This window comes from Oncorhynchus kisutch, unplaced genomic scaffold (genome assembly GCF_002021735.2).
Source record: "Oncorhynchus kisutch isolate 150728-3 unplaced genomic scaffold, Okis_V2 Okis07a-Okis12b_hom, whole genome shotgun sequence".
Lineage (NCBI taxonomy): Eukaryota > Metazoa > Chordata > Actinopteri > Salmoniformes > Salmonidae > Oncorhynchus > Oncorhynchus kisutch.
In genome coordinates, this window is record NW_022261984.1 from 15,025,618 (window position 1) to 15,039,859 (window position 14,242).

The following is a 14,242-nucleotide window of genomic DNA, read 5'->3' on the forward strand; positions in this document are numbered from 1 at the left end:
GACAGGTACAGGACCTGGGGGTCGGGCTGGAGCAGGGACAGGTACAGGACCTGGGGGTCGGGCTAGAGCAGGGACAGGTACAGGACCTGGGGGTCAGACTGGAGCAGGGACAGGTACAGGACCTGGGGGTCATGCTGGAGCAGGGACAGGACCTGTGGGTCAGACTGGAGCAGGGACAGGTACAGGACCTGGTGGTCGGGCTGGAGCAGGGACAGGTACAGGACCTGGGGGTTGGGCTGGAGCAGGGACAGGGACAGGACCTGGAGGTCAGACTGTAGTAGGGACAGGGACAGGACCTGGGGGTCAGACTGGAGCAGGGACAGGGACAGGACCTGGGGGTCAGACTGGAACAGGGACCTGGGGGTCAGGCTGGAGCAGGGACAGGTACAGGACCTGGAGGTCAGACTGGAACAGGGGCAGGACCTGGGGGTCAGACTGGAGCAGGGACAGGACCTGGGGGTCAGACTGTAGCAGGGACAGGGACAGGACCTGGGGGTCAGACTGGAGCAGGGACAGGACCTGGGGGTCAGACTGGAGCAGGGACAGGACCTGGGGGTCAGACTGTAGTAGGGACAGGGACAGGACCTGGGGGTCAGACTGGAGCAGGGACAGGGACAGGACCTGGGGGTCAGACTGGAACAGGGACCTGGGGGTCAGGCTGGAGCAGGGACAGGTACAGGACCTGGAGGTCAGACTGGAACAGGGACAGGACCTGGGGGTCAGACTGGAGCAGGGACAGGACCTGGGGGTCAGACTGTAGCAGGGACAGGGACAGGACCTGGGGGTCAGAATGGAGCAGGGACAGGGACAGGACCTGGGGGTCAGACTGGAGCAGGGACCTGGGGTCAGTCTGGAGCAGGGACAAGACCTGGGGGTCAGGCTGGAGCAGGGACAGGGACTGAGGGTCAGACTGGAGCAGGGACAGAACCTGGGGGTCAGACTGGAGCAGGGACAGGACCTGGGGGTCAGACTGGAGCAGGGACAGGACCTGTGGGTCAGACTGGAGCAGGGACAGGACCTGGGGGTCAGACTGGAGCAGGGACAGGACCTGTGGGTCAGACTGGAGCAGGGACAGGACCTGGGGGTCAGACTGGAGCAGGGACAGGACCTGTGGGTCAGACTGGAGCAGGGACAGGACCTGGGGATCAGACTGGAGCAGGGACCTGGGGGTCAGTCTGGAGCAGGGACATGACCTGGGGGTCAGGCTGGAGCAGGGACAGGGACTGAGGGTCAGACTGGAGCAGGGACAGAACCTGGGGGTCAGACTGGAGCAGGGACAGGACCTGGGGGTCAGACTGGAGCAGGGACAGGACCTGTGGGTCAGACTGGAGCAGGGACAGGACCTGGGGGTCCGACTGGAGCAGGGACAGGACCTGTGGGTCAGACTGTAGCAGGGACAGGACCTGGGGGTCAGACTGGAGCAGGGACAGGACCTGTGGGTCAGACTGGAGCAGGGACAGGGACAGGGCCTGAGGGTCAGACTGGAGCAGGGACAGGACCTGGGGGTCAGACTGGAGCAGGGACAGGACCTGGGGATCAGACTGGAGCAGGGACAGGGACAGGACCTTGGGGTCAGACTGGAACAGGGACAGGTACAGGACCTGGGGGTCAGACTGGAGCAGGGACAGGTACAGGACCTGGGGGTCAGACTGGAGCAGGGACAGGTACAGGACCTGGGGGTCAGGCTGGAGCAGGGACAGGACCTGGGGGTCAGACTGGAGCAGGGACAGGGCCTGAGGGTCAGACTGGAGCAGGGACAGGACCTGGGGGTCAGACTAGAGCAGGGACAGGACCTGGGGATCAGACTGGAGCAGGGACAGGGACAGGGCCTAAGGGTCAGACTGGAGCAGGGACAGGACCTGGGGGTCAGACTAGAGCAGGGACAGGACCTGGGGATCAGACTGGAGCAGGGACAGGGACAGGACCTGGGGGTCAGACTGGAGCAGGGACAGGACCTGTGGGTCAGACTGGAGCAGGGACAGGGACAGGGCCTGAGGGTCAGACTGGAGCAGGGACAGGACCTGGGGGTCAGACTGGAGCAGGGACAGGACCTGGGGATCAGACTGGAGCAGGGACAGGGACAGGACCTTGGGTCAGACTGGAGCAGGGACAGGTACAGGACCTGGGGGTCAGGCTGGAGCAGGGACAGGACCTGGGGGTCAGACTGGAGCAGGGACAGGGCCTGAGGGTCAGACTGGATCAGGGACAGGGACAGGACCTGGGGGTCAGACTAGAGCAGGGACAGGGCCTGAGGGTCAGACTGGAGCAGGTACAGGACCTGGGGGTCAGACTAGAGCAGGGACAGGACCTGGGGATCAGACTGGAGCAGGGACAGGGACAGGACCTGGGGGTCAGACTGGAGCAGGGACAGGTACAGGACCTGGGGGTCAGGCTGGAGCAGGATCAGGACCTGGGGGTCAGGCTGGAGCAGGGACCTGGGGGTCAGACTGGAGCAGGGACAGGCACAGGACCTGGGGGTCAGACTAGAGCAGGGACAGGACCTAGGGGTCAGCCTGGAGCAGGGACAGGTCCTGGGGGTCAGGCTGTAGCAGGGACAGGTCCTGGGGGTCAGGCTGTAGCAGGGACAGGACCTGGGGGTCAGGCTGTAGCAGGGACAGGACCTTGGGGTCAGACTGTAGCAGGGACAGGACCTGGGGGTCAGACTGGAGCAGGGACCTGGGGGTCAGGCTGGAGCAGGGACAGGTACAGGACCTGGGGGTCAGACTGGAGCAGGGACAGGTACAGGACCTGGGGGTCAGACTGGAGCAGGGACAGGCACAGGACCTGGGGGTCAGACTAGAGCAAGGACAGGACCTGGGGGTCCGCCTGGAGCAGGGACAGGTACAGGACCTGGGGGTCAGACTGGAGCAGGGACAGGGACAGGACCTGAGGGTCAGACTGGAGCAGGGACAGGACCTGGGGGTCAGACTGGAGCAGGGACAGGACCTGGGGATCAGACTGGAACAGGGACAGGACCTTGGGTCAGACTGGAGCAGGGACAGGTACAGGACCTTGGGGTCAGACTGGAGCAGGGACAGGACCTGTGGGTCAGACTGGAGCAGGGACAAGGACAGGGCCTGAGGATCAGACTGGAGCAGGGACCTGGGGGTCAGACTGGAGCAGGGACAGGCACAGGACCTGGGGGTCAGACTAGAGCAGGGACAGGACCTAGGGGTCAGCCTGGAGCAGGGACAGGTCCTGGGGGTCAGGCTGTAGCAGGGACAGGTCCTGGGGGTCAGGCTGTAGCAGGGACAGGACCTGGGGGTCAGGCTGTAGCAGGGATAGGACCTGGGGGTCAGGCTGTAGCAGGGACAGGACCTTGGGGTCAGACTGTAGCAGGGACAGGACCTGGGGTTCAGACTGGAGCAGGGACCTGGGGGTCAGGCTGGAGCAGGGACGGGTACAGGACCTGGTGGTCAGACTGGAGCAGGGACAGGTACAGGACCTGGGGGTCAGACTGGAGCAGGGACAGGCACAGGACCTGGGGGTCAGACTAGAGCAAGGACAGGACCTGGGGGTCCGCCTGGAGCAGGGACAGGTACAGGACCTGGGGGTCAGACTGGAGCAGGGACAGGGACAGGACCTGAGGGTCAGACTGGAGCAGGGACAGGACCTGGGGGTCAGACTGGAGCAGGGACAGGACCTGGGGATCAGACTGGAACAGGGACAGGACCTTGGGTCAGACTGGAGCAGGGACAGGTACAGGACCTTGGGGTCAGACTGGAGCAGGGACAGGACCTGTGGGTCAGACTGGAGCAGGGACAGGGACAGGGCCTGAGGGTCAGACTGGAGCAGGGACAGGACCTGGGGGTCAGACTGGAGCAGGTACAGGACCTGGGGATCAGACTGGAGCAGGGACAGGGACAGGACCTTGGGTCAGACTGGAGCAGGGACAGGGACTGGACCTTGGGTCAGACTGGAGCAGGGACAGGGACAGGACCTTGGGTCAGACTGGAGCAGGGACAGGGACAGGACCTGTGGGTCAGACTGGAGCAGGGACAGGGACAGGGCCTGAGGGTCAGACTGGAGCAGGTACAGGACCTGGGGATCAGACTGGAGCAGGGACAGGGACAGGACCTTGGGTCAGACTGGAGCAGGGACAGGGACAGGACCTTGGGTCAGACTGGAGCAGGGACAGGGACAGGACCTGTGGGTCAGACTGGAGCAGGGACAGGGACAGGACCTTGGGTCAGACTGGAGCAGGGACCTGGGGGTCAGGCTGGAGCAGGGACAGGTACAGGACCTGGAGGTCAGACTGGAGCAGGTACAGGGACAGGGCCTGAGGGTCAGACTGGAGCAGGGACAGGGACAGGACCTGGGGGTCAGACTAGAGCAGGGACAGGACCTGGGGGTCAGACTAGAGCAGGGACAGGGCCTGAGGGTCAGACTGGAGCAGGGACAGGGACAGGACCTGGGGGTCAGACTGGAGCAGGGACAGGTACAGGACCTGGGGGTCAGGCTGGAGCAGGGACAGGACCTGGGGGTCAGGCTGGAGCAGGGACCTGGGGGTCAGACTGGAGCAGGGACAGGCACAGGACCTGGGGGTCAGACTAGAGCAGGGACAGGACCTAGGGGTCAGCCTGGAGCAGTGACAGGTCCTGGGGGTCAGGCTGTAGCAGGGACAGGTCCTGGGGGTCAGGCTGTAGCAGGGACAGGACCTGGGGGTCAGGCTGTAGCAGGGATAGGACCTGGGGGTCAGGCTGTAGCAGGGACAGGACCTTGGGGTCAGACTGTAGCAGGGACAGGACCTGGGGGTCAGACTGGAGCAGGGACCTGGGGGTCAGGCTGGAGCAGGGACAGGTACAGGACCTGGGGGTCAGACTGGAGCAGGGACAGGTACAGGACCTGGGGGTCAGACTGGAGCAGGGACAGGCACAGGACCTGGGGGTCAGACTAGAGCAAGGACAGGACCTGGGGGTCCGCCTGGAGCAGGGACAGGTACAGGACCTGGGGGTCAGACTGGAGCAGGGACAGGCACAGGACCTGGGGGTCAGACTAGAGCAAGGACAGGACCTAGGGGTCCGCCTGGAGCAGGGACAGGTACAGGACCTGGGGGTCAGGCTGTAGCAGGGACAGGTCCTGGGGGTCAGGCTGTAGCAGGGACAGGACCTGGGGGTCAGGCTGTAGCAGGGATAGGACCTGGGGGTCAGGCTGTAGCAGGGACAGGACCTTGGGGTCAGACTGTAGCAGGGACAGGACCTGGGGGTCCGACTGGAGCAGGGACAGGATCTGGTGGTCGGGCTGGAGCAGGGACAGGACCTGGGGGTCAGACCTGAGCAGGGACAGGACCTGGGGGTCAGACTGGAGCAGGGACAAGACCTGGGAGTCAAGCTGGTGCAGGGACATGACCTAGGCGTCAGACTGGAACATGGACAGTTACACCTCTAAACTGAACCCTGTTGTGTTTTACAGACTGGGGTTGAAGTGGGATGCCAGCCATGCTGTTCCACCTCTAAACTGAACCCTGTTGTGTTTTTCAGACTGGGGTTGAAGCGGGATGCCAGCCATGCCAGGCAGGTGTGTGTGGCCAGGGTGAGTGCCACCCAACCGGTCAGAGAGGCTTCTCCTGTACCTGCCACCCTGGGTGGACCGGAGACCGTTGTCAGGACCAGGTCAACAACCCCTGTGATGGGAACAAGTCAGTGGACTGGGGATGGGGGTGAGGGGTGAGGGGTGAGGGGTGAGGGGGAGGCGAGGATGGAGAGGGATGGGAATGGGGGTGAGGGGAGAATGGAGAGGGATGGGGGTGAGGGGAGGATGGGGGTGAGGGGAGGATGGAGAGGGATGGGGATGGGGGTGAGGGGAGGATGGAGAGGGATGGGGGTGAGGGGAGGATGGAGAGGGATGGGGATGGGGGTGAGGGGTGAGGGGTGAGGCGAGGATGGAGAGGGATGGGGGTGAGGGGTGAGGGTGAGGCGAGGATGGAGAGGGATGGGGGTGGGGGTGAGGGGGAGGATTGAGAGAGATGGGGGTGAGGGGGGGTGGAGAGGGATGGGGGTGAGGGGGGATGGAGAGGGATGGGGGTGAGGGGGAGGATGGAGAGAGATGGGGGTGAGGGGGAGGATGGAGAGAGATGGGGGTGAGGGGGAGGGTGGAGAGGGGGAGAATGGAGAGGAATGAGTGAGGGGAAGGGAGGGGTAGCGTGTGATGTCATGTGTGATTTCGATCCATTTAAATTGTATTTCTCCTCCCCCCATCTCTCTCTCTCTCCCCCATCTCTCTCTCTCTCCTTCCTCTCCCTCCCCCTTCTCTCTCTCCCTCCCCCATCTCTCTCTCTCTCCCTCCCCATCTCTCTCCCTCCTCTCTCCCTCCCCCTTCTCTCTCCCTCCCCCATCTCTCTCCGTCCTCTCCCTCCTCCTTCTCTCTCCCTCCCCCATCTCTCCTCTCTCTCCCTCCCCCCCCATCTCTCTCTCTCCGTCCTCTCCCTCCCCCATCTCTCTCTCTCTCCTTCCTCTCCCTCCCCCTTCTCTCTCTCCCTCCCCCATCTCTCTCTCTCTCCCTCCCCCATCTCTCTCTCTCTCCCTCCCCCCCATCTCTCTCCCTCCTCTCTCCCTCCCCCTTCTCTCTCCCTCCCCCATCTCTCTACGTCCTCTCCCTCCTCCTTCTCTCTCTCCCTCCCCCCCATCTCTCTCTCTCTCCGTCCTCTCCCTCCCCCATCTCTCTCTCCCTCCCCCCCATCTCTCTCTCTCTCCGTCCTCTCCCTCCCCCATCTCTCTCTCTCTCATCCCCCTCCTCTCTCTCCCTCCCCCCATCTCTCCCTCCTCCTTCCTGCAGGTGTATCCATGGTTCATGTCTTCCTATCAATTCCTACTCCTACTCCTGTCGCTGCCAGCCAGGATTCCTCGGGGTGCTGTGTGACGAGGCAGACCAGGAAGTGCTGGACCCCTGTCAGCTGACCAGGTGTAAACATGGGAAATGTAGGCTGTCTGGCCTGGGCAAGGCCTACTGTCAATGTAGCCCAGGATACACGGGGGACGCCTGCGACAGAGGTGAGGGAGGGAGGGAGGGAGGGAGGGTCTCCACATCGGTCTCATCTGGCCACTGTCTGTCTGTTCATCTGTCTGTCTGTTCTAACTCTCTGCTGTCTGTCTGTTCATCTGTCTGTCTGTTCATCTGTCTGTCTGTCTGTTCATCTGTCTGTCTGTTCTAACTCTCTGCTGTCTGTCTGTTAGTGTTTTAACTGTCTGTCTGTTCATCTGTCTGTCTGCTCTAACTCTCTGCTGTCTGTCTGTTCATCTGGCTGTCTGTCTGTTCATCTGTCTGTCTGTTCATCTGTCTGTCTGTTCATCTGTCTGTCTGTTCTAACTCTCTGCTGTCTGTCTGTTCATCTGTCTGTCTGTTCATCTGTCTGTCTGTTCATCTGTCTGTCTGTTCTAACTCTCTGCTGTCTGTCTGTTCATCTGTCTGTCTGCTCTAACTCTCTGCTGTCTGTCTGTTAGTGTTTTAACTGTCTGTCTGCTCTAACTCTCTGCTGTCTGTCTGCCCCAGCCTCCTCTGATCCACCGCCCCCCGGCAGAGGGGTCACCCAGGTGAGATTCTCAGGGTCAGAGGTCAGAGGTCAGCCCTCTCTGCCCCGCCACCCCCTCTCCTTAACCCATCCTCCTCCACAGCCAATCACATTGGAGACCTTCCGTTCCACATGAGCTTGTTTCAACCTCCGCATCCTCTGCTCTCTCCTTTCACACTCTTCCTTCCTTCCTTCCTCCCCTCCATCCATCCATACCTCCTCTCATCTCTCTCCCTCTCTGTCATCTATTCCTCTAACCACCGCCCCTCTCTTTCTAAACCCTTTTTCTCTCTCTCTCTCTCTCTGTCTCTCTCTCTCTCTCAGCCCTTCTTCTCTCTTTCTCTCTCTCTCTCTCTCTCTCTCTCTCTCTCTCAGCCCTTCTTCTCTCTCTCTAAGCCCTTCTCTCTCTCTCTAAGCCCTTCTCTCTCTCTCTCTTTCTCTCTCTCTCAGCCCTTATCTCTCTCTCTCTCTCTCTCAGCCCTTCTCTCTCTCTAAGCCCTTCTCTCTCTCTCTCTCTCTAAGCCTATCTTCTCTCTCTCTCTAAGCTCTTCTTCTCTCTCTCTCTAAGCTCTTATTCTCTCTCTCTCTCTCTCTCTCTCTCTCTCTCTCTCTAAGCTCTTCTTCTCTCTCTCTCTCTCTAAACCCTTCTTCTCTCTCTTCCCCTGTAGAGGTGGTCTGTCGAGGGGAACGGCTCCGAGCTGTCTACCAGCTCCAGAGGGGCTATTCGGCGTGTGAAACCCAGGAGAAGGTCTCCCGTCTAGAGTGCCGTGGCTCCTGTCCGGAGGAGACAGGGAGGGGCTGCTGCTCCCCTTTACGTTCCAAACGCAGGAAATACACCTTCCACTGCACCGACGGCTCCTCCTTCGTACAGGAAGTGGAGAAGGTGGTGAAGTGCGGCTGTACAAAGTGTCCTCCCTCGTAAAACGTCCCCCCTTTACCCTGGGATGAAAGGTTCCGCCTCCTGTTCCTGCTCCTGTCTCTCTCTGGAAGGAAACCCATCCCTCTCTCCTCCTCCGACCTCATCCCCCTCTCCTCCGACCTCATCCCCTTCTCCTCCTCCAACCTCATCCCCCTCTCCTCCTCCGACCTCATCCTCCTCCTCCGACCTCATCCCTCCTCCGACCTTATCCCCCTCCCCCTCTCCTCCTCCGACCTCATCCCCCTCTCCTCCTCCTCCGACCTCATCCCCTTCTCCTTATCCAACCTTATCCCCCTCTCCTCCTCCGACCTCATCCCCCTCTCCTCCTCCTCTGACCTCATCACCCTCTCCTCCTCCGACCTCATCCCCTCCTCCGACCTCATCCCCCTCCTCCAACCTCATCCCCCCTCTCCTCCTCCAACCTCATCCCCTGTCCTCCTCCGACCTCATCCCCCTCTCCTCCTCCTCTGACCTCATCACCCTCTCCTCCTCCTCCACCGACCTCATCCCCTTCTCCTCCTCCGACCTCATCCCCCTCTCCTCCTCCGACCTCACCCCCTCCCCTTCTCCTTATCCAACCTCATCCCCTTCTCCTTATCCGACCTCGTCCCCTTCTCCTCCTCTGACCTCATCCCCCTCTCCTCTTCCTCCTCCGACCTCATCCTCCTCTCCTCCTCCGACCTCATCCCCCTCTCCTCCCACCTCATCCCCTTTTCAACCTCTGACCTCATCCCCCTCTCCTCCTCCGACCTCATCCCCTCCTCCGACCTCATCCCCCTCCTCCAACCTCATCCCCCCTCTCCTCCTCCAACCTCATCCCCTGTCCTCCTCCAACCTCATCCCCCTCTCCTCCTCTGACCTCATCCCCCTCAGCTCCTCCGACCTCATCCCCCTCAGCTCCTCTGACCTCATCCCCCTCTCCTCCTCCGAACTCATCCTCCTCTCCTACTCCTCCGACCTCATCCCCCTCTCCTCCTCAGACCTCATCCACCTCTCCTCCTCTGACCTCATGCCCCTTTCCTCCTCCGACCTCAACCCCCTCTCCTTTTCTGACCTCATCCCCCTCTCATCCTCCGACCTCATCCCCCTCTGACCTCATCCCCCTCTCCTCCTCCTCCGACCTCATCCCCCTCCCCTCTCCTCCTCCGACCTCATCCCCCTCTCCTCTCCTCTCCTCCTCCTCCTCCGACCTCATCCCCCTCTCCTCCTCCGACCTCATCCCTCTTCTTTTTGTAAACCCCCCCAAAAGTCAAGACGAAACAAAGAAAAACTACAACTACAAAACTATTGCCAGCGCTGGACTGTGGGCTCACTGCCTCAGAGGAGATGTTGAATTATATTGTAAAATACAACAACAAAATAATGACTTATTTTTATTATCAAGCGGAGAAAAAAAGACTTAAAAACTCAACAAGACTCTGTTCCTTCTTTTCCGTTTTGGCACGATGACTCATGATGACGAGCGGTGTTCCCACTGACGGACGACCACTTCCTGTTGTGTACTTCCTGTTTCCTGTGTTGTAGGAGTCCCTCTATTAACCGTAGTACTACACACTCACCACTAGGTGGAGGTGTTCTGGTCTCAGGTCAGGGGGGAGACGGAGAGAACCCTTTCATCCACACACACACACACACTCACACACGCACACACACACGTGTAGATGGTGTAGTTTTGTTAAGGTAGTAATTAGGTTAAACCCTCGGTGCCTCCTCTCCTCTCCTATGACAACCTCCACCCAAAACATACACACACACACACAAAACACACACACACACACGTGTAGACAGTGTAGTTTTGTTAAGGTAGTAATTAGGTTAAACCCTCGGTGCCTCCTCTCCTGTGACAACCTCCACCCAAAACACACACACACACACACACACACACACACACACACACGTGTAGACAGTGTAGTTTTGTTAAGGTAGTAATTAGGTTAAACCCTCGGTGCCTCCTCTCCTCTCCTATGACAACCTCCACCCAAAACATACACACACACACACACACACGTGTAGACAGTGTAGTTTTGTTAAGGTAGTAATTAGGTTAAACCCCTCAGTGCCTCCTCTCCTGTGACAACCTGTCTGACCCATGACTCTTTTAATATATATTAATTTATATTTGTCTCTTATTTTTGTATTAAAAGGCAATGAAAGACTAGATTGACTAACAACATATCGTGTCCTAATTTTTGTTTTGTTTTGGGGGGGGGTTGGAGAGAAGTCTTTGATGTTGTTTTGACCACTGAGTAAAACTATTGTGTTTTAATTATTATTTTTGGGCCAGAAGACTTAGTTACATTTTAATCTTCAAAGACATGAGACATTGTGATTGAGGACATTGTTGTGTATTTCTGGGGGTTTTCTCAGACTTTGTATTGTGCCATGATGATGATGATGATGCTGATGATGAAGAGTAATGAGAAGTGTATAGTTTCTTTATCTGACATTCATTACATCACCTGATCCTAGACATGTTGATAGTGTAGATTACAACACCACCTGATCCTAGACATGTTGATAGTGTAGATTACAACATCACCTGATCCTAGACATGTCGATAGTGTAGATTACAACACCACCTGATCCTAGACATGTTGATAGTGTAGATTACAACATCACCTGATCCTAGACATGTTGATAGTGTAGATTACAACATCACCTGATCCTAGACATGTTGATAGTGTAGATTACAACATCACCTGATCCTAGACATGTTGATAGTGTAGATTACAACACCACCTGATCCTAGACATGTTGATGGCAAGACCACCTGATCCTAGACATGTTGATGGTTTAGATTACAACACCACCTGATCCTAGACATGTTGATGGTGTAGATTACATCACCTGATCCTAGACATGTTGATGGTTTAGATTACAACACCACCTGATCCTAGACATGTTGATGGTTTAGATTACAACATCACCTGATCCTAGACATGTTGATGGTGTAGATTACATCACCTGATCCTAGACATGTTGATAGTGTAGATTACAACACCACCTGATCCTAGACATGTTGATGGTTTAGATTACAACACCACCTGATCCTAGACATGTTGATGGCAACACCACCTGATCCTAGACATGTTGATGGTGTAGATTACAACATCACCTGATCCTAGACATGTTGATGGTTTAGATTACAACACCACCTGATCCTAGACATGTTGATGGTTTAGATTACAACACCACCTGATCATAGACATGTTGATGGCAACACCACCTGATCCTAGACATGTTGATAGTGTAGATTACAACATCACCTGATCCTAGACATGTTGATGGTTTAGATTACATCACCTGATCCTAGACATGTTTATGGTGTAGATTACATCACCTGATCCTAGACATGTTGATAGTGTAGATTACAACACCACCTGATCCTAGACATGTTGATGGTTTAGATTACAACACCACCTGATCCTAGACATGTTGATGGTGTAGATTACAACACCACCTGATCCTAGACATGTTGATGGCAACACCACCTGATCCTAGACATGTTGATGGTGTAGATTACAACACCACCTGATCCTAGACATGTTGATGGTTTAGATTACAACACCACCTGATCCTAGACATGTTGATGGTGTAGATTACAACACCACCTGATCCTAGACATGTTGATGGCAACACCACCTGATCCTAGACATGTTGATGGTTTAGATTACAACACCACCTGATCCTAGACATGTTGATGGTTTAGATTACAACATCACCTGATCCTAGACATGTTGATGGTGTAGATTACATCACCTGATCCTAGACATGTTGATAGTGTAGATTACAACATCACCTGATCCTAGACATGTTGATAGTGTAGATTACAACATCACCTGATCCTAGACATGTTGATAGTGTAGATTACAACACCACCTGATCCTAGACATGTTGATAGTGTAGATTACAACATCACCTGATCCTAGACATGTTGATAGTGTAGATTACAACACCACCTGATCCTAGACATGTTGATGGCAACACCACCTGATCCTAGACATGTTGATAGTGTAGATTACAACACCACCTGATCCTAGACATGTTGATGGCAACACCACCTGATCCTAGACATGTTGATAGTGTAGATTACAACATCACCTGATCCTAGACATGTTGATGGTGTAGATTACAACATCACCTGAGCCTAGACATGTTGATGGTGTCGATTACAACATCACCTGATCCTAGACATGTTGATGGTTTAGATTACAACACCACCTGATCATAGACATGTTGATGGCAACACCACCTGATCCTAGACATGTTGATAGTGTAGATTACAACATCACCTGATCCTAGACATGTTGATAGTGTAGATTACAACATCACCTGATCCTAGACATGTTGATGGTTTAGATTACATCACCTGATCCTAGACATGTTGATGGTGTAGATTACAACACCACCTGATCCTAGACATGTTGATGGTGTAGATTACAACACCACCTGATCCTAGACATGTTGATGGTGTAGATTACAACACCACCTGATCCTAGACATGTTGATGGCAACACCACCTGATCCTAGACATGTTGATGGTTTAGATTACAACACCACCTGATCCTAGACATGTTGATGGTTTAGATTACAACATCACCTGATCCTAGACATGTTGATGGTGTAGATTACATCACCTGATCCTAGACATGTTGATGGTGTAGATTACATCACCTGATCCTAGACATGTTGATGGTTTAGATTACAACACCACCTGATCCTAGAACCGTTTATAACTTTTTAACCAATTTCTGCTTAAAAATAAAACTGTGACTTTTTTCTAAATGAAACTACTTTGTTAGCCACCCGATGTTACTATGACGATGTTTAACGTGTTGCTGCTAAGGTTTTGTACCGTAGACTTGGATCCTGATCTGGATGGATCGTAGTTCTTCCTGTCCCTCAGTAGGGACTTCCTCCTTGTGTAACAGATAAATATGTCCCCCCCCCCCCCCCCTCTTCCTCTGTGCGTTGTGCTTTACACCCCTCGAGACTAATGTCAGTTCCTGACTGGTGTTTGTTTATTAAACAACAATATTTACCTCCAGACTCAGCATGTTACTTTCTTTACAAAATGTTTAGCCCTGGACGACACTAGACTATTGGGACGCAGCCCTACACAACACTAGAGACTACTGAGACTCACCTCTAGACTACACTAGAGACTACTAGGACTCCCCCCTAGACTATTGGGACTCGCCCCTAGACTATACTAGAGACTATTGGGACTCACCCCTAGACTACACTAGACTATTGGGACTCATCCCTAGACTATACTAGAGACTACTGAGACTCACCTCTAGACTACACTAGAGACTACTGATGACTCCCCCCTAGACTATTGGGACTCGCCACTAGACTATACTAGAGACTATTGGGACTCATCCCTAGACTACACTAGACTATTAACACTCACCCTTAGACTAGACTATTGGGACTCACCTCTAGACTACACTAGACTATTGGGACTAACCCCTAGACTACACTAGACTTTTGGGATGCACCCCTAGACTACACTAGACTATTGGGATGCACCCCTAGACTACACTAGACTATCGGGACTCACCCTTAGACTACACTAGACTATAGAGACTCACCCCTAGACTACACTAGAGACTATTGGGACTCACGCCTAGACTACACTAGAATATTGGGACTCACCTCTAGACTACACTAGACTATTGGGACTCACCCCTAGACTACACTAGACTATTGGGACTCACCCCTAGACTACACTAGAGACTATTGGGACTCACGCCTAGACTACACTAGAGACTATTGAGACTCACCCCTAGACTACACTAGACTTTTGGGAT

At 55.4% G+C, this 14,242-nt stretch overlaps 1 protein-coding gene and 1 long non-coding RNA gene across 2 annotated transcripts in view; both read left to right on the forward strand.

Moving 5' to 3' along the window:
* The window catches only part of slit2 (slit homolog 2 (Drosophila)), a gene marked incomplete in the record, with an annotated part of 126,482 nt that extends 118,104 nt beyond the window's left edge, over nt 1-8,378 (forward strand). The window contains 4 exon segments of the mRNA XM_031815044.1: nt 5,481-5,638; nt 6,775-6,989; nt 7,489-7,529; nt 8,176-8,378. Of these exon segments, the coding sequence (XP_031670904.1) occupies nt 5,481-5,638; nt 6,775-6,989; nt 7,489-7,529; nt 8,176-8,268 (507 nt within the window).
* Nucleotides 8,379-9,546: 1,168 nt separating this feature from the next.
* On the forward strand, nt 9,547-10,599 carry LOC116360180 (uncharacterized). Its single transcript, XR_004206958.1, has 2 exons — nt 9,547-10,359; nt 10,470-10,599. It is a non-coding gene; the product is annotated as an uncharacterized LOC116360180 (long non-coding RNA).
* Nucleotides 10,600-14,242: the final 3,643 nt, after the last annotated feature.